General features: G+C 38.3%; 2 protein-coding genes across 2 annotated transcripts in view; one reads left to right on the top strand and one right to left on the bottom strand.

The window, feature by feature from the left end:
* The window catches only part of PLCZ1 (phospholipase C zeta 1), a 56044-nt gene extending 55375 nt beyond the window's left edge, over positions 1-669 (top strand). Inside the window, exon 13 of the mRNA XM_065683418.1 lies at positions 520-669. Coding sequence (XP_065539490.1) covers positions 520-602 — 83 coding nt within the window. The 3' untranslated portion in view covers positions 603-669. The remainder of the gene's footprint in view (positions 1-519) is intronic.
* The window catches only part of PIK3C2G (phosphatidylinositol-4-phosphate 3-kinase catalytic subunit type 2 gamma), a 215197-nt gene continuing 191033 nt past the window's right edge, over positions 454-24617 (bottom strand). The window contains exons 33-34 of the mRNA XM_065683405.1: positions 9199-9324; positions 454-3626 (exon numbers count right to left, since the gene is read on the bottom strand). Coding sequence (XP_065539477.1) covers positions 3474-3626; positions 9199-9324 — 279 coding nt within the window. The 3' untranslated portion in view covers positions 454-3473. The remainder of the gene's footprint in view (positions 3627-9198; positions 9325-24617) is intronic.

The raw sequence follows: 24617 nt of genomic DNA, 5'->3' as shown, positions 1-24617 counted from the left end.
TTTCTCATACTAGGAATCACTCATATATAAAAAGAGATCCTTAACAGACTTAAGATGTCATGGCAGAAGATCTTACACTACACTTATTTTCTGCCTTCTCTGGACAGTTCATTACTGCTGCAACACCATTCTTCTCTAATGCACTAGCACTCTTGATTCACAAGCTATTTAATTTGCTGTCAGAACAATGCATGCAGCACATAATATCTTTGGATGTTAAAATGTATGCTTTTTCCATGTTTAAATATCATTGAGCTAAAAGTTTGAAAAAAAACACATCCTGAAATAATACACTGGAGTTTTTCACTCTGTGTCAAAACATACCAGAATTTAAATCCTGCAAATGTAGAGGAGAAAACCAGTAGAAATGGGATATGGGTTTTGTATCATTTCAGTTTATTTTAAAGAGTTATTTAGAGAATCATAAATTATTTCTTATTTGCATAGATCACAAAACCACTCCATCTTAATCTTTCTGTTTATGGTTAATACACTAATAAAGTGTCATTATATTTACAGGTTACCGTAACGTTCCCCTGTTGGACAAACATGGTACCAGTCTGAAACCTGCATCACTGTTTGTTCATATATGGTACTACTAATGACACTCTGCAGTAACAGTTCTGAATGATCACCCCTTGCTCAATAAAGCAACATCACCTGGCTTGCAACAACCCAGTAATCTGGTTTCCAGAGTGGTATGTTCTTGAGGTTTTAGTAAGCTAATGGGACTTCTTGTGTGAGTAAATAGTATCCTGAATAAGTAACAGATACTGCTGTTGGGTCTACCATTACTCACACAGACTGAACTTTTTTGGATATTTTTAAAATTAAGTTTATTTCACTTTCAGGTAGTTTCAAAATTACTGTGAAGAATGGTCTAATATTTATGATCTGAGACTGCAAAATTTTGAGCATGTTACACTGACATTTTTATTTGTATTGGACAAAATTTCTTACCATTGTATCTCTCTGAGAAGACAGGAAAAATTATACATGCAATGTACCCTTTGTGATTGGGCTACGCCTATGTCCACTGTAATTTTGCTACCTGGGAAATAGTTTTGAGGAAAAAAACAGCCCTAAAATGATAAAAACTCAGATGCTAATATCAATACCTTTTCTCAGATGAGTCTTCAAACCCCTGCTGCTAAAGACAGACAAATAATTCACAGACTGATTTGTGAAGTGCTATATTCCTCATAACAGCAGGGCGCTCAGGATACATCTGACTGTGAACTCAGGAAATAGGAAGCACAATGCTTTGAGGTGAATTAGAAGAATTTTTGAACAGGCAAGGGCTGATTGTGTGATTTAAGTTCTTTGAGGACAACATCTTGCCTGATATAGCTATTAGTGTAGATCTTGTCCATAAGACACAATGTTCCTATCTTCCTTACAAAACTGAAGCCCTGTTGAGCTTCCACAGGAAAGTATCATCTATCCAATTAATCACAGCTTTGTTACTCAAACATGCGGTGTTTTCTTTTAAAGGATGCTATTTTGATAGGTTTATTTCTTTAATACTGAAAAGTATGGCTGAAGTTTGCAGACAGTTCTGATAATATTACATTTGAATGCTCTTTTTATTTAATGCCATTTTAATGTTATTTTATGTAATGTTGCTCTAAGATGGAAAATCAGGACACACAGTAAACAATGATTAGAAAATGTCACAGGAAATAAGACTATTAGAAAATTACATTATAGTTATAATAAGGAAACCAAGACAGTAGACTAAGAAGATGCTAACATCAATATTGAACTGTAAGGTCAGGTAATTTGATAACGTTTAATCTGGCCTCAATGTGTTTTCTGTGCTTGAGTGACAAGACACTTGATTCTTTACCCAGGAGAGCCTATAATCTAAAATGTTAGAATTACTGATCTTTGTAGTGATCATATTTGTATGCTAGCCAATATCCCTTTCATGTGGTAAATATTTTATATCTTTTTTCAGCTCTGAAGAATATTAATAATATTAATATTCAAGCACAGTTTCCCCCAGCTCTCTTTACTGAGGAGTTTAATACACCAGATTGCCTGGGGAAATTATTTTCAGATAAAAACTGACCAAGTGACATAGTCAATTGGTTTGATGCTGAGAAAAACTCCAGCTTATTTAGTTTCCTAAATAACATTCTGAGTGCCATTTCAGGAGCTTTATACAACACTACCTTCTGAAGACTGATTTGTGGGTATCCTTTGAGAGAAGAAGGCAATTATGTTCAGCTTCTGCCATTACTATCCCTCTGTTGACCACTTTTCTATCTGGTAGGACAAATGTCAGACCTAGTCAGTATATGGAAACTTAAAATTTTACAGCAGATCAGATCTCAAATAAACATGTCTCCTGTGCCTTAAAAATGTGCTTTTGGTCCTGGAAAGGTATATATACATGGTCAGATATGTGTGTCTAAGAGGCTGGCTGTAATGGACAGTTCAATCTGGCTGCTCGCATGCTAAATGTTTAAAGATGTGCTTAAGTGCTTCCTCAATTTAGGTAAAAATGCTTTGAAGAACAGAGCCCGTAATTACCTCAGTGAGCTCAAAGGAACCACTCACATTCATTGTTTAATATGTATATGTACATTCTATAGCCCTGAGGTCAATGCATGTATTGACTTGATTCCCTTATGCAGCAGTAAGAATGCAATGCGGTAAGACTGGTGAACAAAGATTCCTTACAGTGTAATCTTTAACAAATACCACACAGAAAGCTCACATTCACTGTGTTTTATTTGTGATATTAGCTTCTGCCTTCTCCTTTCTTCCCACAAATAGCCAGTTATATCTGCTGCTTGAATGACAGAATAAAAGAAATGATGACATATCTTATTGACAAATTATCTTGAATTGAGTGGTACATTACATCAAAAGTTAAAAGCGCACCAACATATATCTCCCAAAATGTGTACAGTGCAAAGCTTTTAAGTTCTTTTTTTTTTTTTTTTTTTTTTTTTTTTAAGTACTGATTGTATAAGATGTAATGTAAAATTTGCCAGACATCTGAAATGTATTGGCACCCAGGGAACCATCCCATGGTTCTCTGGTGACATCATTACATGCAGTGGGGTCATAGAGGATGCTGACAAATTACACCATTATCAGCATTGTTTCAACACAGTCAAATTAATGGGCAAAGAATTAGGTCCCACACTTCAACGTGTACAGATTTTAACATTCTTACCGTACTACTTAATACAAACAACAAAAATCTTTATTGCTGTCGTAAGAACTTCCTGCATGCTGCTACAGGTTCCTAACTTGTGATTTCTTTAACTCACACTGACAGGAATCTGTTGCAGGAAGATGGTAGCAATTTTAAGATAATAGTCTTATGATTAGAAATGTTAAGGTATGTGATCAGCAGATGACTGCATATTCTCAAGGGCAACTGAGACAAAATGTGCCGTGGGAAATGGGATAAAGAAACATTAGTGGATAAATAATTGAATTATCTCAGACAACATTTAAATTACACTGTTTCCCAGCGGATACCACTTTTCTTCATTTAACTGGACATTGCTCAGTTGAATGTTAACAGCTCCCACAAATGTTCCTTTGCTTTTCACAACAAGCTTCAGTATACGGCCTTGGAGCTCTGTGACTTTGTCATACACAACCTGAAATAATATATAGTGAAATAAAAAAAAAACCAAAAACAAACAACAAACCAGTTATATGAATTTGTAAATCTATTCGTCAGGCAAAACAATTACTTTAGTACAGCATTCAGGATAACCAATGCAACTCTTTAAGAATTGCTTTGAATTGCCGGCCATAATTATAAACTACTAACCATCAGCCAAGTTCACTTAACTTAGTGAATTTACCTCAGAAATATATTTGACCATATGTAGTTTATATAAAAGAGATTTTGCCAGTTTAGGCTTGTAAAATCTGATTACCAAGCATCCGCAAATAAAACTGAAACCTGTGTTGCGCAATGCCTAAGGAAAAAAATAGGTGTATACAATTTTCCCCGTGAAAACTGAAACCCTAACTTAAGCAGAGTTTTGAATTCAAATGTGAAGAAATATCAGTTCCTTTATGAAGTTCACCAGAAAATGATAAGACAGTTGATTTTCTGGAGAAGATTCAGATGGAAGGTTCTCATCATGGGCAGCAGCATGAAAACAAAAGATAGTTAATTCTGCAGAAATGTAGATTATCTTTTCATAACAGATGCTTTGATAAATGGTATTGCTCTTCTGCAAAAATCAGAAAAAAAACACGAAGAAAATAGTGCTGATGTCAATTTTTTTTAACCTATGTATGTTGCATTTGTTACATGTTCATTAGTAGTACCTTAAATCAACTTTCTGTTGCATTGATATGTCTTATAAAGGTGTACCACATCAGTGCACAGCACCTCAGAATTTTTCCTCAGTACTGTGCTTGCGATTAAACCTTGTGCTACATATCAGAATTAAAAAAGATCAAGCCAAAGCAAAACCATATTTCTTCTAAGCAAAACTTCCCTAAAATTTCATAACTGTTCTAGATCAAAAAACCTCTACAAATTTTAGTATTTCAATACAAATCACTTTATGCAGGATTCTGGTTGCTAACTGTATCCAAATGTGCCTATTATAAAAATGCTTGCAGTTTTTAATGGGGTTGTCAAATATTAAACATGACAGAAAGCTCATCCCACTCAGTAGAAGTTGTAGAATTCAAACATCTCTGTGTTTGGACCCAATTTAGCAAGTGGAATTTACTAAATTTAGATGTTTCTGTTACTTGACTAGTGCTGTTAATACTTCTCAAATTAAATGAGACAGCTTGCTTAGCATTTCTTTAGAAGATTACTAAGTCCTGTAGTTTTTAAAATATCCTTGAAATTACCTTAATGCTATGAGAAGACACTGAGGTTAATTATGAAAGGTTAATGGTGTATTTCCTGAATTTTAAAAAAACAGTCTGGAGTGGTAGGCTAACAAGAACAAGCTGCATTCAGAACAGATTCCTACATTTCAGTCTCTGCATTAACGAAAAACTGCTGAGTGAACTGCATGTGGGTTGCTAAAATGTGAAAGAATGCTCTCAGCTAGTTTCAGGCCTGAAAGGTAAGCTTTGTTAAGGGAAGTACTTTTAATGTAAAGTTTGTATGGCTGGAAATGATTTTCTATTTTAGTTGCAATGGAAAATGCTTTAAATTTTAATCTCCCTGTGCAGTTTAGAAAGCAAACACAGTGACATACTGTCACTTCAGGAGAATGGGAAAGTGAAATTGCCTAAAAGGTGTTTGCCAGTCAACCTGCCTGGATTTACTCTGCAGTTCGAATGCAGCTTGGGTTTTTCTACATTGGACTAGTGAGACCTCGGTGTACCTCAAATTATAGGAAGCAGAAGTGGCCAGGGGAGATGCTCTGCAGACAGGCATAGAGTTGATAGAGGCTCCACATCAGCAGTGCTCCTCTCACTGCCTGGCAACACAAAGGTGGCTTCTGAACTTAAGGGGTGGACCATTATAGCCTCGGCTGCCCTCGTGGGACTGCAGAGCGATTCCGTCTGCACTACCAGCTGCAGAGATGTTGCAGCAAGTGTTAGACTGAACAGGACATCAAGCTATTCTGGCAGCAAGCACAACGGACAGGATACCAAGCTACATGATGTAGGGGGATCATCAGTGCTGTGGAGATGAACACTGCCACAGGATGTGGGGGAAAGAAAAACTGTCCCACTCATTCTTTTTAATTGGCTTTTACTAGAGAGGTCAGACATTTCCTTTTCCCTTTAGAAACCTTTGTAAAACATAATTTGGAATAGCTTCCATGAAAGTCACGCCCAGTGCTTTTCGGTTCTGATGGTTATCACACACTAAACTGTATGTGAATGAAAAATTCTAGCTTCTCTGTTCCCCAGTGGCATCTCCCCATCAAAACCAAAGCGAAATAATGAACAAAAATTCAAAAAGCAAGGACAGGTATAAGATGCAATAATACAATTTAGAATAAATCTATGATTTAATTACTGAAGTGATACTAAGGTTACTGTAGAAAGATGCCTTAATATCTTTGCCAATATAATAAAGATATCATCTTCAGCTGTTGCTTGAAATCACAAAAAATGTACATGTAAGCTGTAAGAATAAAAAAATCTTCAGTATAGTAGATTATAACAGGTGTGAACTGGGGAAATTAACTAATTTCAATCTTTGGACAAAAGGAAGCTTTAAACTTCAGGCAGTGACATACCTTAGAGTGCAGGGTGTGTAGTTTTCAAATGATCCCAAAAAGCTTTCTAAAATGGTGTTGCAAATTCGGCTGGAGTAAGGTATAAATTGTCAGGATGTCAGGAAAGAAGAAAGGTCTGGAGATAGCTGAATTAGTATGTGGATAAAACAGGCACCAGAATTTCATAATCAGAACAGTTAAGTCCTGAAATGATTGTGTAGTAAGAATATTTGCATCCTATTTATACAGCCAATGGAGGTGAGTTATATGTGCCCATGCAGCGAATCAGTGGGACAGTTAAGGCTGGAATTCAAGAATACCTGGCTCCAAAAAGAGAAGTACTGTTGACCTACAGGAGTCTAATGACATTTTAATTGTAAATGCGGGACAGTTGCTTCTCCTTAGGTAGCCATGGCACAGTTCCTAGATTTGCTTTTAATTGTCCAAATTATCTTTGACACATGGTGCTGAGGGAGCAGCTGTGGCTCCTGGTGCAGTTGTCTCCTCCTCTTCCATCAAGCTTGCTGGGGCTATTCTGTGTGTCGCAGGCCAATGTCCTCTCTGCTCTGAAGGCAACTGCAAATAACATCAGCATGCTGATGTGGCCCAGGTATATTTGCTCACATTTGGCCACACCCCAAGGGCAGCACTGAGAGAGGTCTTGTTCTGACTTCATTCTGGCAATACACACTCTGCTTTGTCTTGGAGGTTTGCTTATTTTGTGGGTGTGTGTACATGCAGACACTCAAGGGACAAACTGGGGATAACTGAGACCTTGAATTGTGTCTCGGGGCAAATGCTACATATATGAGCAAGACCCCACTGCTGTTGGTTCTGGTCATTGCAGCCTTTCCTGGCAAGAGTTTAAGCTTAAATAATTCAGATTTATCTTCAGGTTTTTTACTTTCTTTTACTACTCTGGAACCTCCTGCGTAACTCAGTGACTCCTAATGTTGATCTATAAACAAGTATATATCTTTTTTCTCTTCACATTGCATTCCATTTTCCTCTTCTTCTCAACTATCATTTTTTAATGCAATGTTATACCAGTGTGAATGCAACAAACTCCGAAATCCAAATAAAGGAACAAGAGAAAAAAAGGAATTCTTGTTCAGAGCTACTCCAATATATTTGGCGTAGTTCATCCTATTGTCAGCCTTCCTGGACTTTCACGTCTTTACTCTCACACACATGAGTGAAAATCAAAAATAAAATGCACTTTTGCAAGGCTGATAATTTGCTGTAGGCAGTCATAAGCAATAGAAGTACAAAACTGAAATAAAAAATACCCAAGAGAAGCACATTTCATATTTTTTCAGTCTCAAACACAGAAAGAAATTAATATACAGCTTCCTTCCAGCGACTTGGCTTTAATAAAAACTTATGAACTCATAAAAAAGGCTACTACATTTCTATACACAGCATTTGGACAGTAACTAACTTAAAAGACAGCTAACTTATATTTTTAGTAGTTTTTCTTCCCTTGGGCGGCTTTTGCCTCAGTCTACCAGCCTTGGACAGAAAATGCATACAGAATTACATCACATATGGAAGAACAGAGCTGCTAACAGCACAAGCATCGGGTTTGAAATGTCCAAGTTCAATGGAACCATATGTCCCCACTGAGATTAGCAGTTCCTGGTGAAAAAGATCGAGCATCTGTGAAGAAGCCTGTGAGTTTTGAGTAAAGGATATAAAAGTTTTCATGGAATTTCTCTTAACAGCATTGGAATGCCCCTCAACCACAATTAAATCTCCTCCCAGTGACTACTGTCTGACTGATTTGGGATTTTCTTGCATTCAACTTGATCTAAAAATGATTAGCACAATAATTGACTCCCACCGTTGCTGGCTAGTTCTTGCCTGTGGTACGCTTGGGATACTTTACAATTAATGTTATATAATAATATTATATTTCTTTGCTTTAAATACCCTTCAAATGTAAAGGAATTTCTTCAGACAGGTCAATTGTACTCATTCCACCATATCTTTGATTGCAAAAAAAGGAAATAACATAACAAAAAAAATAAATCCTAGTTCTCTGTTATTCTACTGGAGTACCATAGAGGGGTGCACCCTCTGATACCATCTGTCTTGGATGTTAGCAGCAATATTACTCTTACAGAAGCACAGAAAGTCATTAGTAAGTAGTTAACTTTTGTAATCAAATAGATGTGGGAAAAGAAAAATATTAAAACCGCAGGATGGGGAAACGAGGAGATAAGGACTCTCAGTCTCAGGTAACTTACATTTCATCATACCTTATCTATGAAAAAGGGTGGAGTGGTAGTATTTTCCATGCCTTGCACTTTAAAATCTGTTCAAAGATGTCTGTAAATTGTTTTGAGGTCTTTAGGAGATTCGTTATATGTAACAATTATAATCTCCAATTTCACCTACTGTTTGAATCAAACCTGCCCTTACAAAAGAATATAGTTTATGCCATTTCCCTTTCTGTTGTAAATGCTTCTCTATACAACTGTTTCTTTTCACCCCAGAGGCGTGAGCATTTCAGTAGTGCGTGAAGTAATTATATATGGCTGTCAACTGCTAGCTTTTTCACATAAAAAGAACTTGGCTATTTATTATTGTGCTATCATTTAGGACAGTGCCAACCAATTTGATTGTTGATTTTCAAATGTGAATATGAATAATAGCGTCCATTCAATAAGTACTTTTTTATGTTATTGTAAAAATCTGCATTGAAAACAGCCTAGGTTTTGCTGCACCAGCGCTCGGTCTCATTTGGCTAACATGTAACTGTGGTGATGGGGTAAGATAAAACAGTGAAATAATCCAACTGCTTTCCTGAAGAGAGAGACATAAAGAGACTGTTTCATTTCTGAGCAAGATAGAAAGCAGAAGACTCTCCCTGTTTGTGGTTCAGCTTATGATATGTTCCTCCTTTTTGATCTTACTCATTGCAACAGTTCTAAATGCTGTATTGTTATTTTACTTCAAGAGTGGGCAAAGAAAATCAAGTGAGAAATGGTGGGAAAAAGTGACTGGTACTCACAATTTCATTGTACGTAGGGTCAGAGCTTTTTGGAGCTGTTCTTGTTTTCCTTTGACTGACCTCATAAGGATCCGGCAGAAGATAAAATTCTGCATGTGCACTTGGGGCAGAGCCATCTGGGAGGCGCTGAAAAACAAAGCGGTCATAAATATGAATGCCCATGTTCTAGCAAAGAAAACAAATAAAAAGTACCAAATTAAATGTGGACTTTAAGCAGACACAGAAACATGTTAGATTCTCAGTATTCTCTTGGCTAAACTGGAGTGCTAGTGCAGTAAACAACAGGAACTCTTAGAATTCAGCTTAACATTGAATCAGGAAAATAGAAATGAAATAACACAAGAACAAGATAAAATTGCCTATCTTTAATATTTTATGTTCGGATGGAAAAACCCTTAAGCCTCAGTCTACTTTAACTGTGCTTAATCTGATACAAAGTCTAGCCCTTCCATTTTCCAGAGCAATGCACAGAAACTGGATTCTAGCGAGCAAGCTCCTATTGATTTTAACCCCTATGTAACAGTGCTGATGCTGAGGAGAACTGATTGTTTCTAAGGGTGTTTCATAAAGCATATTACTATAGAAAAGCCAGGAGCTTTTCCTGCAGCAATATGGACAGAATAGGATTCTTACAATAACAGTCTTTCAGATCTCTTCCCCCACTCAGCTGTAATTTTCAAGTTCAGGTTACTGAACGATATGCCGTCTCCCTGGAAGTGTTCAAGGCCAGGCTGGATGGGGCTTTGAGCAACCTGGCCTAGTGGGAAGTGTCCCTGCCCGTGGCAGAGGGGTTGAGACTAGATGATCTTTAAGGTCCCTTCCAATTCTGTGATTCTATTATTCTATTCCAGATATTCCATTTTATGGCAGCTACTTGAGGGCAGAGCCAATCTATTAACCAGGCTCAGCTATAAGCTGATGCTGGTGTATGGGGAGTTTTTTGATAACTTCTGAACAGGTGTAAGGTCATTCTTAAAGCAACATTACAATGACTCAGAAACCACATTGGTAGTAGGAGGGGCTTTAAAAGAACCCAGAAGAAACATAATAATGAAAAACTATGGAACATGTATTTTGCCAGCATATGCCACTTAGTGCTTAGCTTATAATTAACCAGAAACCTTTGTGTTGGTAACATAGCATACAATCAGAAAGCATAAAATAGGGCATATTAAATATCAGCAATTGAAATTGTATTATCAGCATTTTAGACAGCAAGTTTACCTGAGAGCTCACAGGCAATCCAGTGAGAGGATGCAAATGAAAGTACAGGCAAAAAGAAGTGATCTTAAAATGTTTGGAACTGATGAACCCACAGCAATACACAGGCAGTTGCATTTATATTTCCCATTGTAATTTTACCCGGCTCAGAATAAAGTAATTTCTTGGATTTTGATTATTCACAGTATGTGTCTAGAAATATGTGGTTGTCTCCAGGCATTATCAACAACATACCCTTGTGACAGGAGAAACTGCTGGTGTCCTAGTAATAAATAACTTTTCTATGGGAAGAAAAACAGTGCTTGTGTGTGTGAGCAACCAGTTCTTGCACAACAAATCTCTGTGTTTTGTTATCTGAAATGATCCTTCAAGGCAGATGATGGGGTCAACTGTTAAAGCTTATTACTGTTATTGTTAACACTATACAACATCAAAGGATGCACTACTCAAATCATTACATACTGTCAGTGCCACATGAACTATTGATGTTATCCATACTAAGCTCCTCAAAGTCCATCTGATTTAAAATGTACATGGGATTTAGACAGATGGGATTCAATGGTGAAAGTAAGAATGCCATTAAATTTCAGTGAAACTAACAGATATTTTCCTAGGACAGAGTACGACACTGTTAACGCAAGATTTTTAATTTACATTGTCCATTTGAAAGTCCATCTCTATTGATCGAGGAAGATACTAAAACTTCAACCAAGGATTGCAAATAACAGTAAATTGCACACCCTTTTAAAAATCAGAGAAGAGAAATAAATGTAGCCTTAAATACCAGTCCAGGCATCCTCACTGTAACCAAGCTCTTCCCTTCTCAATGAATAGGTAAGTGTCACCATAACTTGAAGGTCAACAGATTTTAGTTGTTTCAGACAAAAAAACCAAATGTGGTAAAAAAAAAAAAGGGTGGGTGTCATTGTTGAAGAAGACCTTATCAGCTCAACTGCGGTGGCCCGGTACAAGCATAGAAATAGAGTACAGGGAGAGTCTTGCAATGTATCAGGCTTTATAAATCATCCCAGCAGTGCATTTCCTAACCAGACACTTTGTCAGAGCTAATTTCAAAAGCTGAGGTCAGCTGTAGCTACAAAGGGCACAGGGATGAGGAGCCCATCTGGTAAGTAATGGGCTACAGAGTTAACAGGATGGCTGCATCCGTCTGGTTCTGCTCCCCTTTGAGCTGCCAGATAGGACAGGGCAAATCACAAGTGCTGTGCCCCACTGTGCACCTCAACACAACAAAGGCACAGATCAAGGCATCATTGTTTGCATCTGAAACAGGCTCAGTCTGACATTCACCTTCCAAGGAAAGAATCCAAGCTGATTGCCTTGTGATTGTTTAACAGGATGGGGTATCGAGATGAATAGGAAAAAAAACCCCAGATAAAATTGTCAGTATGCCTTTGAAGTTGTTCCTTGTTTCCTGCTAGCAATGCTGGCATATTATCTAGCCTTCAGCCAACTAGCCTTTCTCCATGAGCCGACTCCTCCCAAAACCTAAGGCGGCATTTTGCAGTAGTGCTGTGGCCATATGAAACACAGAGAGAAAACTCCTTCTTTCTATCCCTTTGAATGTAGCTAAATACATAGAATCATAGAATCATAGAATAGTTAGGGTTGGAAAGGGTCTTAAGATCATCTAGTTCCAAACCCCCTGTCAATGGCACCTCACACTAAACCATCTCACCCAAGGCTTTGTCCAACCTGGCCTTGAACACCGCCAGGGATGGAGCATTCACAACTTCCCTGGACAACCCATTCCAGTGTCTCACCACCCTAACAGGAAAGAATTTCCTCCTTATATCCAATCTAAACTTCCGCTGTTTAAGTTTTAACCCATTACCCCTTGTCCTGTCACTACAGTCCCTAATGAAGAGTCCCTCCCCAGCATCCCTATAGGGCCTCTTCAGATACTGGAAGGCTGCTATGAGGTCTCCACGCAGCCTTCTCTTCTCCAGGCTGAACAGCCCCAACTTTCTCAGCCTGTCTTCATACGGGAGGTGCTCCAGTCCCCTGATCATCCTTGTGGCCCTCCTCTGGACTTGTTCCAGCAGTTCCATGTCCTTTTTATGTTGAGGACACCAGAACTGCACACAATACTCCAGGTGAGGTCTCACAAGAGCAGAGTAGAGGGGCAGGATCACCTCCTTTGACCTGCTGGTCACGTTCCTTTTGATGAGGCCCAGGATACGGTTGGCTTTCCGGGCTGCGAACACACACTGAAGCTGGCTCATGTTCATTTTCTCATTGCCCAGCACCCCCAAGTCCTTCTGCACAGGGCTGCTCTGAATGTCTTCTTTGCCCAACCTGTAGATCTTCCGGGGATTGCTCCGACCCAGGTGTAGGACCTTGCACTTGTCATGGTTAACCTTCATGAGGTTGGCATCAGCCCACCTCACAAGCTTGTCAAGGTCCCTCTGGATGGCATCCCTTCCCTCCAGCATATCAGCCGGAGCACACAGCTTGGTGTCATCGGCAAACTTGCTGAGGGCGTACTCAATCCCACTGTCCATGTCAGCAACAAAGATGTAGAAAGAGGTGAGTGGGAGGAGAGGGTCAAGACAGAAAATAAATAAAGAGATTATTTTAGTGAGTCAGAGAGAAAACTCAAGGCAGAGCAGTTGCTCTGGGATATTTCAGGACTAAAACAAAGACACTTTTCATGAATAGTAGCAATCAGTAGTGAGACTGTTAGAGGCAATTTAAACTGCAGCCACCTGAATTCCAACTAGAGATCTTAGTTCTGGTTGCTGTGTTGTCTGGCCTTTTTCCACCCCTGCTTTACAGAAGACATTTTTCCACTTCATCTTCCCTTGACAAGGAAAGGCAAACAGGCCACTCTAAATTCCACAACTGCCCCAAATCTCCACCTGCAGTGCCACTGTTATGCCATCGAGTAAAAAAAGCTTCAGCTGAGCACTCTTCAAGATAGATTGCATCTTCCACTTCTCAACTGCCCTCCCCCTATTCTTCATATGACACAACATATCTAATGAGGATGTCTGTTAAAAATGTTCTGTCCCACTACACACCATTCAAAGCTACGAGAGCAGGTATAAATCAGCCATGGCTTTACAAGAGCAGAGTGTGGAAAGCTTGTACGATGAGTGTGCATGCCTTCTCTTCTGATTGGTACAATAGCTGCATCTTTTCTTGTGAAGCGTCTGCCTCACTGAAGGATTTCCTGAGACAAGACTTGCAATGGCTGTGGAAGGAGCTGTGCTTTGCTAGACCCTACCTAGCAGGGACAAAGAGGCAGTTTGACAATCATAGTGCAAAACCAAGGCTGGGATTAACATGGCAGAAGTTATCTTTTTAAATCTAAAGAAGGTGAAATTTGAAGTAAACTGTTTCATTAAGGCAACTAACAAGGCAGGCAAAAATCCCAAGCTTTTGGACAAACTAGACCTTTCTCAGGCTTTCATATATGAGTTGAGCATTGAAATAAAGGAGAATGAAGGATAAAGGAGAATGGAGGAAACATAATTTCTTTTTGTTCTAAAGATTATGTCTTCTGTCATATTACAATGTCACATTTAGTGAACAAAACCCTTGGATTACCTTTTTGCTTCTAACTCAGTCTGCATTGGCACATTTGTAAACTTAGGTAAATATGAAGAATAACTGACTGAAATGCCAGTCTCATTTGCACTAAAGAATATCTGTTCTGGTGCATCCATTATAAACATGGAGTAAAGATTTCTAGTGGGTTTATGAATAACTCTGAAATCCAGTAAAAACCTCTCTTGCTGTTATTAATGGCTCAGAAATTACTGATTTCTGTTCACAGTCCAGGCCAGAAGAAAACCAAAGGGTACCTTGGGAATGCCATTTTGCATTTTAACTGCTCTGCAAAACCTTTATAGCTTGAATGGACTTGTGATCAAAACAGAAAAAACACAAAGTTTTAGATTGTATTTATTTATGTTTAATTCTGTAGTCATTTCATTAACAGAAAAATAAAGAATTTACTCCCAATTTAAATTACTGTCTTAAATCTTCAATTGCATATGCTTGTGAGTAAATTCAAGCTATAAAAATCTGTAAGGCTGAAAAGTTATAAAATAAAGTTCTCAACAGACATGCCATAGCTCTTCCTGTTTTGCCTATGGGGAAAAGAACCCATGTGATTTTGATCTGCCAATAAAAAACATTGAGTTGAACTGAGAAGCTGACTCCTCCTGCTACTTCAAATACAAACAAGTTACAACCAAACGATTTCCTCAGAGAATGACCTGCCTACTTGACCTTGATAATAACTAATGCTTTTAAGGAACTCGGTTGCTACTGCCTGTATATATGTTTAAAAAAGCAGTTTATTTTTGAAATGCCATTTTCTTCTAAAGTCAGGCAGAAGCTGATGAAAATATTTACGAATGAGGGGAAGTGAAGGAGAGGAAATAATACTCTGGATTTACTTCTCTCGACATCCATAATTCAGTACTGAAAAACTAATAGAGACACACATCTGTTATGGCTGTGTTCCATTTTTCATTCCAATTTTATTTTCCAAATCAAAAAAATATTGATATTTACTTACAGAAACCCACACAGATAGGTTGTGTCCTGTCTGATTTAATTTCAAATATACTAGCTGTAGCTGGGAAATAATGGCTGAAATTCAATTAATTTTTCCACAAGTCTTACATTATCCTAATGACTTTTCTCCCTTGATCATTACTAACCAACAACTCTCCTTAAGGATGGATTCTTTGTTAGCATTATGAAAGGCATAACTATTTCAAAATTTGCCATATCTTAAACATTGCAGTTTAGCAGCTAATATGAATATTGGGCCTTACTCATATGAATTTTAAGAAAAGGTTTATGTTTTTAAAAAATGCACTTTAGGTACAATTTATCGTAAAGCTTTTTAAAGCCCTCCTCTTCCTAAAAGACATCAAATATTTTTGGTGACTAATGCCTCAAATTTAAATCATGTCACCAGTTTCTCTTACTGTTAGACATGCAGATCACCTTTTGTCCTAGAGTGAAACAGATTAATGGCTCTCGAACATTTGACAGTTGCAGCTGCTGCTCTTTTTCCTATTTTTCTGTTTCCAACCATCTTGACAAAAAGACATGATCAAAGGTAATTTTGTTAACTAACGCCACCATTCCTGCTCTATAAACAACTTCCTTTCTTCCCCCCAGATTGATTTCCTGGACATTTTCAAATCCCAGCTGCTTTCTTCGTGTTCTTCAATGCAAAAAATAAAAAAAAAAATCCAGGCTTTAGAAAGGCTCCATTTCCTCTAACTCTCAGTTTTTCTTCCCCGTCCATGCACCACCATGAGAATTTATCTTCTACATAGTGAAAGGACTACAAAATATTCCTTAATGTTTAATACTGAGATATGCTTACATCTTTAAAAATCTTATTACTATAGCAAATGGTTAGATGAAACCTTCCTTTTAACAAAGTAAAATGTTAATATAAAGTGTAGACATGAGGCAGATTTGATTATTATCCAATAAAGGAGGATTAGAAAAAAATCCACACATGAAATCAGCCTTGCACCCCAGCAACCTGTGTAAATTACTAGCTGCCTCCTGACTAAATCAAAACTAGTATGAAATGTGGAAAAACCATCACTGCTGCTACATCGCCATTCACTTTCCCTGAGTCCCTGTGTAACTTAGCAGAGAAAGGCTAAACCCTGTCTTTGTAGGCTGCAGCTTAATTAACAAATATAGCCTCTGCCTTAGAAAAAGATAACGTCCTCTGGGCTAATTCTAAATTTAAAGAGCTGAGAAAATAATCAGCAGTAAGACAATATTACAGTAAGTATATTATAGCAGTAAGAAGATATTACAAAGCAAGAGGTTCCTTCAAAAACAGATTAATAAGATATATAAACCTTCAGGACAAAAGGGATTGTTGTGTGAATGGGCGGTTGTGGCGTTATTTCCTAAATCCTACCATGGGACTGAAGACCTTTCCTTGTTTTTCCTTTGAGCTCTGCATATCCCAAAGCACTGAACACCTCTATTCTACTTTGCTACCAAGCCCTTAGCTTTCCTATCACAAAATATTTTCAAATTACTTTAAAAAACAAAAAAATCACATCTGCAGCAATTAAATAATAATTACAAAAGAAGATTATCCACTGTATCGCTATGGTGCGTTCTGCACTGCCTGCTACTGGCGAGACAAAACAGAAAAGCAACCAGCCAAAAGTGATTGCACTAATATGGTATTTTATGCCAAGAACTTTTTTTTTCACCTAAAATTTGGAAACATTTAACTGCTTCTCTGCAAGATAAGTTTTATTTTATTATATTTTCTGATCCTGATGTCGTCCCCCCCCCCCACCTTCTTCTTTGTGAGCCAGTTGATTCCTATTCCTAACTTCTTTTCTTCTTCTGCATGCGCCTGGGTGTATACATAAATACAGAAGACACACTGTGACAGAGGTCACTGACATGGAGGTCAATGGCAAAGCAACAAAAAAAGCAATGAAGGTTCTCTCAAGTTAATGCAGGGAAATAAAAAGATACAGCATTTTAGGGCAACACAGATTTTGTTTCAGGTAAGTTCTGGAAAGCATTTCTTGAGCAGGTATTTTATGCCTTTCAGAAATCCAGTAGTGTCAGTGGAGCAAGGATCTAGATGACTGTGTCATTTACTATGACAAAAATACAAAGGTGCTCTATGCATGTTATTGATTTGAATCTCCAAATACAGCGTATGCACTTTGTGCAGCCCAGTACCTTCAACACCCACATCAACCTGCCTGTTCTGCACGCAGCTTGTCAGCGCACCAAATAGGTCAACAGTGCCTAATGTGAGTACTGCTAATTCTAAGGAAACCAGTGTTTTTGTCACTGTAGTTCATTCTAGCCCTTTCTCTCCCAAGTGAAATAAGGCTTTTTGGCCAACACAAAGTGCAGGTTTACTGGTTTGGCTATGTTTGCAGAACAGCAAGGACTTGTGCAGCCTAGCTATTAATAAAAGATGGTAAGCTGCATCCCTAGCATAGTACTACTAGATGATACATAGCATCCCTCGTGGGGAGAACTATGCTGGCAAAAATAGGGTCGAGAGCTGTCCTGTATCCCAAAATCTCTCAAGAACTAACCAACACTCTCCAAGGTCTCCTGGCTGTGAAATGCGTAAAACTAATAGTCACTGAGATGCAAGGGAAGCATCACAGTTAGTGCCCTGCAACGAACACACCAGCTCTGGACAGAATCTCAAGGTGTTGACCTATCCTGCTGCATATGTGAGGTAGGCATGTAAGTTCCCAGAAAAGTCTAAGCAAATCTCTGTAATCCTGTCAAGGAGGGAGGCCAGAAAGAGATTTGGTTTATCCTACTATGGACATCTCCTGGCGTGGCTTGGTTAAATTGCCCATACTTAGTGTCTGGCATAATTTGAGACATATAAGATGCATAAGATACCTGTATAAACTGTCAGACATGACACAGGCCTTTCCTGAGGCTCTCCTCTTCTGCAGTGGCAGCTGAAGGCCAGATGGGATGTGTTAGGTCACGTCCTATATGTTTAGGAAAATGAATCGGGGACTTAAGTCTTCTGCGATCAAAATGAGAGTTTAGGCACCTAAACTAGAACCCAGTTTCTAAAATACTGCTGCTTCATGTCACTTCAGAGGACAAAGGTGCTTATGGAGTTGGAAATGCGACATAGGCTTTACAGAAAACTGGCACCATTCTAGAGTGGTCATCAGAAGTCAAGCAAGATACTTCATCGTATTCGAAATAGCCATGATTAGGCAACTGAATTCCATCACATCATATATGTATGTATCTTAGTTTCAAACTGAATCCCACTCCCATTAGGCCAAGGCACATAGACTGTGATATTTTTGAAAAGAACACGTTAAATATTTAACAAAAACTGGGTTTTTTTTTCTTCTAAAGACAAAGTCAGGGAAACATGCTGGATCCCAAAAGATTCAGAGCTTCCACAGAACTATGCAAAATGCTTCTGATCTGCTTCAGTCACTTCAGAGGAAAGGCCATCTAACTCTGCTTAAATGAAGGAAAGAAAGTGAAAACTGGCCTGTGACACCCAAAAGGTCGTAAAGGTTTTGCTGCTAAGCCTTTATTTCTATAGGGCTCTGAAACCAGAATGGAATACTTTCAGAAAGGTGAAGAAAGCAAGTGAGATGTAGCCCTGATGCCCAGTTCAAGAGAATGATTTATTGTCTTGATGACCCAGAAAGAGTTGCATATTAAGACAGACACAGTCCCAAATGAAATGGGGCAGTCTGTACAACCACATGACTGTAACTGTCAGGTAAAACAGCCTCTTGCCTTTTACTGACCACTGGCAGTAGCAGACAAGGAAGGCTAGAGTTTAGCTCCAGCAAGTAATGACACAGCTTTGTGTGCATTTACTACTGTTCCTGAATTAACAAAGATATCTTAGAATGGCTTGTGTCCCTACCCAGCTCACTTAAAGCTTACATCTAGTTCATGAGCTCTGTTACCCCTCTGATATTTCACCAAGACTAGACTACTGGGTGCTTCACATTGCACCATGTGGGTACAAAAGTTATGAAGGCTGCAAAAATAATGTAAAAGAAGGAGACTGTATAACAAGCATGAATGTATTATATATACAATTCCCAGTAAAAGATCTGAACAAGAACCACATTGAAGACTTTTTCCAAAAGAGAAGGAGGTGACAGGATGTGCTCTAGATTCCCGAACCACTTGCTGTATTACTATCTGTAAGCCATTTAAACTCTCCTTTTTTGCATAGATGAAAGAAATCAAGGTTCAGTCATGCTTTAAAATGGTATTATTTTACAGGTAAGTAATGTTGGTGCAGAGCATAGAATGCAGAGAACAGATTTCATGAACAAGTCTCTGAAACTTTTATTCCAGAATTGCCACCAAGCTGGTAAAAGGTGAATTCCATTGCTCTCAACCCTGCTTTATCGTTGTGCTTGGAACACTTAATTTTCAGATAAATATTTAATCACAGATTCTATGACACTGGCGGAGATAAGACTGATCTAGTTTGGGCCTTAAGAAACATAGATCCCAGAATTTCTTGTCTCTTGAACAAAGCACAGGGGAGAACAAATACTTAAGACAAATCCCCATTTCGCTTTCCCTTTGAAATCACTCCAGATTAACACCATTGCCTGCTAGAGGGCATGAAAAAAAAATTAGCCTTTGAGAAAAGACACACAAGCAAATGCTGTTGTTCTGTCTTTCTGTCACATACATACACTTTTTCTCTTCTTGCCTAGGCACAGATAGTAAAGGAATATAAAAAAGCATAAAGAAATCGTGACACTGTTATCAGTGTCTTCACCCTATTTTCCTTTCCAGTTTCTTAATTATTTAAGGAAACATATATATGTCAGGTCCAGACTGTTTTAAATTTCTCAAACTGTACAGATTCCTTCCACTTTCCTTTAGATTATTCTACAGTTTGCCATTTCCCTTTGTAAGAAAGAATTTCATTATACAATGCATGCAATTTCTGTTCCTTGATTACCTGCCGTGATTTCTACTGACCCCATTGCTCGATGTTTTAAATAATTCCTCTTGAACCTTGCTGTCTTTTCGCTTAAATATCTGCACAATTGACTTGTGTTCTTGTTAGTTTGTTCTTAACTAAGTTTAGTAACAGTAAATCACTCCCGAAGAATCAATCACTCCTAAGTCACCCTACTAAGAACTGCTCTTTGAACTTGTATTCTAGTTTAAAATAAAAAAGTCCTGAGAGAAATATTTTACTATCAAAGCCTTATAAAGATGAACTACTTTCTTTCTGCACCATGAAACCAGGATCTGGCCTGGCATCTCACTGGCATCTCTCATAGCAATCTCATGTCTCACCATTTGCTTGTTTTATCTCCACATTACCGTGAGATATAGATCTATATTTCCCTGAGGAAATACTTCTTATTTATCCAAGCTAGTTGAAGGCTTTTGGAAGTTACTTTTATTCTCTTGATCTTGCTCTGTCTACCTTATTTTTAATGTTTTCTTCATTTGCAACCAGTGCAAATTTAATTTATGTTCACCTTCATCTACCAGATCACTCACATTATTAAACAGAACTCACTCTTGGGTTTTGTTTTTTTCCCCTTATTCAACATCTATCAGCTATGCAGGGAATTGCTTATTTAAAAATTAGCAGTTAGAATTTAGGGCTGAGGCAGTATTATGACTGTGACAGATTAAAGGGTTTAACAAGAAATAATAACACAACTTTCTGTACAACAGAAATTTGTCAAACACCTTTCATAACAAATATATTGGAATCCAACAGTAATCCCTCTGCTACGAGAAACAGACCTCATCCCTTTCTAATTTAAAATACTGCTGAGTAGTAGTACACTTTGTTTACAGGTGTCCAGCTATATTTCAGTCCAAAAGAGGACATAGTCTATCTAAGCTAATATCCATTAAATTTTAATGCAAAAGCATTTTCTATGAATATAAAATTAAACCCAGAGTCTATGATAAACTAGAGTTAGCACAAGAGCTTTCTTTCCATGGTGTTTTACTCTTTTTTTCTCTGCCAGTCTACAGAGAACTCTGTCTGAATGTGTTACCGCCCTCCATCAGCCAAGCTACTGATTTCATTCTGTCATCAATACTTTCTGAATAACTTTTGTCTAGCTCAGAGAGAATTTTTCCACTTGTTTTCCATCCCTGGATGACTGACCAGGCTTGGCTTACCTATGCAACTTCCTCCCCATACTTGTTGGGTGACCCATGGGCCATAGTAAAGAAAGCAGGATACACTCATAATATTCTGAAAGGATAATGTAGCTTTTATTTAATTGGCAGGCACTGCATTGCTGGCAGGTAATATATTTTCCATTTTAATCTATATAATGATATTCATAAAGCATAAAAGTTAGTGGGCCAAGGAAAGGAATAATGGGAACCAACTGAGACTGAACAAAAATCCCCATCCCTTACTGACCTCAAGCTAGAGACAAAACCCAGCAAAGGCAGTGGAGCATCAACCTGCACTGTACATGGGAACTTCTCTACAGCCCTGCACCTGCAGGCTTAGAAACAGATTTCATCTCCATGGTTTAGGGAAAGCTTGGCTCTCACCTTTCTTCCCAACACATTTAAGCCATCATGTCTCACAACATTTTTGGAAGCCGTTTGTACTCAGACGGTGTAGGACACGAAATGGAAAGAGGCTGGATGTCTGTGTAAGCCCAAAGCTGATTGCTAATCCGTCACCCACACATCAGCTAACCCAAAATCATTAATCACCAAAAGTGCTACATGACAGCTTCGGAGCTTTTCTAAAAGGAAAGCTGGAAGTAGTTTTGGAAAGTACTGTAGGAGTCTATTTTTCTTGCAGCAAATTTTCCCCCTATAAAATTGGTTGCGAATTCATCACCCACACATGCTTTCCTGAATTCTAGTAACATTTTACATTTATTGGCATGAGGTTCAGGATAAGTTGGCTTTGTTTCTCCTCCCCACTACCCTGAGGAGTTATTCCGTCCACAAGAAGTAATGGGCAAAGATGTTTAGCAGCAAGGATTGAAAGTTTAGCTGCTTATCTAGAAAAACAGGGCATGCCTGAAGTCATGGCAATGAAGTCAGCAAAGGAGACTTCCTCCTGAGCCAGTACTGAACCACTGTTCCCTTCTGGCTCTCTGTGAAGCAGAAAAAGAAATGTATCAGCCAACTTTTTCTGAACTTCAGAAACGGCTATTTCTTTTTCCTCTGGTGTCTTCTTGAGAAGATGAGCAAGCCCAGCAGTGCAGCAGCAGATAGCCTGGCTGCTTCTGGCTGTACAGTACTAAGCTAGTACATAGTCTGCTCTGTGTATGATTTGGCATGGTCTTGATATCCCCCATTCTCTGTGTTGGTTAATACAAATGAATGGAACTGGTCTTGAGGATTGAGTTCAAAAACTATGTGTCTTTCAATTTTCATAAATCCACCTCCACAGATTTACACAGATCTAGGAGCCTACATTTTTAAGGTAGACTCTCAGGCTTTCTTCCTAGCAATCCACCTGTGCTCCTACTCCTGCCTTTCTGGGTATTGTGCTGCCACAAACAGACTGTTTTTGTTCTTAGCTAACAAGTTCTTTTACATGCCAAAACAAACCTCTCCTGGTTCTCCTGTATCTTCTTCCTATGACCACTTAGTGCACTTTGCCTGGTACCGTAATATTGTGTTTGTAGAAGCCTACTGTGTCTCATCCTCTTCAGCTGCCACATCCTCTGTGACCTCAGAGGCAAACTCTCCTGGTCTCACCATATAACCCCTATGGTTTTCGTCCCTACACAAAGGTTTTCTTCTAGCCCAAATTCACTTTCTCATGGCAATATTGCCTGTACTGCCTATGCATGAAGTGCCCAGTGTTGCATTGCCTGCATTTGAGTGGAGGAAATAATGCCTGAAGAAGCTGATTTTAAATTATATATGTCTGGAAAATTGCAATTTATTAGCACTGTGGCTTTTGTATGTTCAAAAATTGGATTTAAAGGGTTTTTTTCCTTTGCAATCTTGGTGATGCCATTCAAATCATAAGTGGAAGCAGTCTGATGTAAGTCACCTGACTTGCAGAATCACAGGGTTCAAATAAAACTACGAATTGCTGAGGAAAATCTTGAGGTTGAAACTTCGTTAGTATCATATAAATGCCTATTAACAGAACCCGTCTTCATTGAGCACCCAGTCTTAAACCGTAGACAAACATTCACAAGCAGTCTTAACACCTCTCTGTTCAAACCATCTCTTTGTCTGTGTTGCTGGTCTAGATGCAGGGATTTTCTCAGTGAAAAAATATAGCTTGTGCTTTACAGGAGGTTAGATTAGATTAATGGTCCTTTCCAGTCACAAAATCTATAAAGCTGTTCTTCTCTACTGTTGGTCTTTGAAGAATTTTTGATAGAGTTTTCTTCGAACAGGCCTGGCTTTTGTAACACCCAAGTGGAATGTTGCAGTGGCAAGGGAGAAGATATTCTGAAGCAGATCCAGGGATGAATGACCTGTCGATCTGCAAGAAAACTGGCTCTTGTGGATGTATTAGATCAAAAGTGCTTGAACTGTGGAGTCCATGCATGCACCCACATCAGACAGACCTCTGGCTTATCTGCACCAACTAATGCTCTCTCAACTGCTATAACATTTTTTGTCTCTGACATCCCACATGAATGGGGTTACCTTTATGAAAATGTCCTGCAAAGTAATAGCATTGTACTCTTCTGATTTCCTCCTTTTAAAAACCCGTGTGACACCTCACAATGGCAATGAACATCGTTAATATAGGATTTGCACAGCAGGATGTAGATCTCCTATTAAACCCCTTAGAAGTAAATACACAAATACTAAGTAAAATTTATTTGCATGAATCGGAAGTCTCTACCACAAATCTTGTCAGTTCTGTGAAGCTACATTTGGGATTAATTTGGCCCACTACAATTATTTTCACATCTGAACATATCATCAAATCTCTAAAAGAGATAAATTAAATGGGGAAGAGCAGCACAAAAATTATTTACTATAAATTATGAAATAAAACAAGATAGCAAAGTAATCTCTGTGCAGATGAACCACTAAAATGTAATTAGTGAGACATTGCAAAAGACTGACTATACCTGAAATAGCTTTAACATGTCTTGAATAAGATACGATCTTGGCATATTTATAAAATCCCTGTTCAGCTCAACCAAAAAAAAGGAAAAAAGGAAAGTGAAAAAGGAAAGAGGAAAAGGGGAAAGGGGAAAAGGGGAAAGGAAAGGGAAAAGGAAAGGGAAAGGAAAAGGAAAAAGCACACCAGAGAGATTGCTGTATGTGACTGGAAAGCTGAGAAGATTACTAATGGGATAAAAAACCTGATGTTATAGGCTACTAGTCTGAAGGCAGTTCAGTATCATAGTACCCCAAAGCACTATTTCATATTTTAGATCAGATGACGATAGATGGATAGCCAGATGGAAAAAGGAACTGGAAGCCCAGGATTCAAAACCATGATTGCCTAAGTTAGGGTTCTAAAATAATGACCTTATTTTTGAGTTATGAATCATTGTTTGTGTTACTGAATTGGACCTTACCACTTCTCTGCAAGTAGGATTTAAGTCACCTACTTTCAAGAGTGACACCATGACTTAAGGTTGTATTCTCCCTTTCCATAATGATTCCCTGGATTTTATGTTTGCTAAACACAGCTATCTATGCTGTAATTTATTTTCATTTAATTAAATGGATAGAAC

Source organism: Lathamus discolor, chromosome 1, assembly GCF_037157495.1.
Source record: "Lathamus discolor isolate bLatDis1 chromosome 1, bLatDis1.hap1, whole genome shotgun sequence".
NCBI lineage: Eukaryota > Metazoa > Chordata > Aves > Psittaciformes > Psittacidae > Lathamus > Lathamus discolor.
The sequence above is the reverse complement of the archived record's forward strand: the minus strand, read 5'-3'. Positions and strand labels throughout refer to the sequence as shown.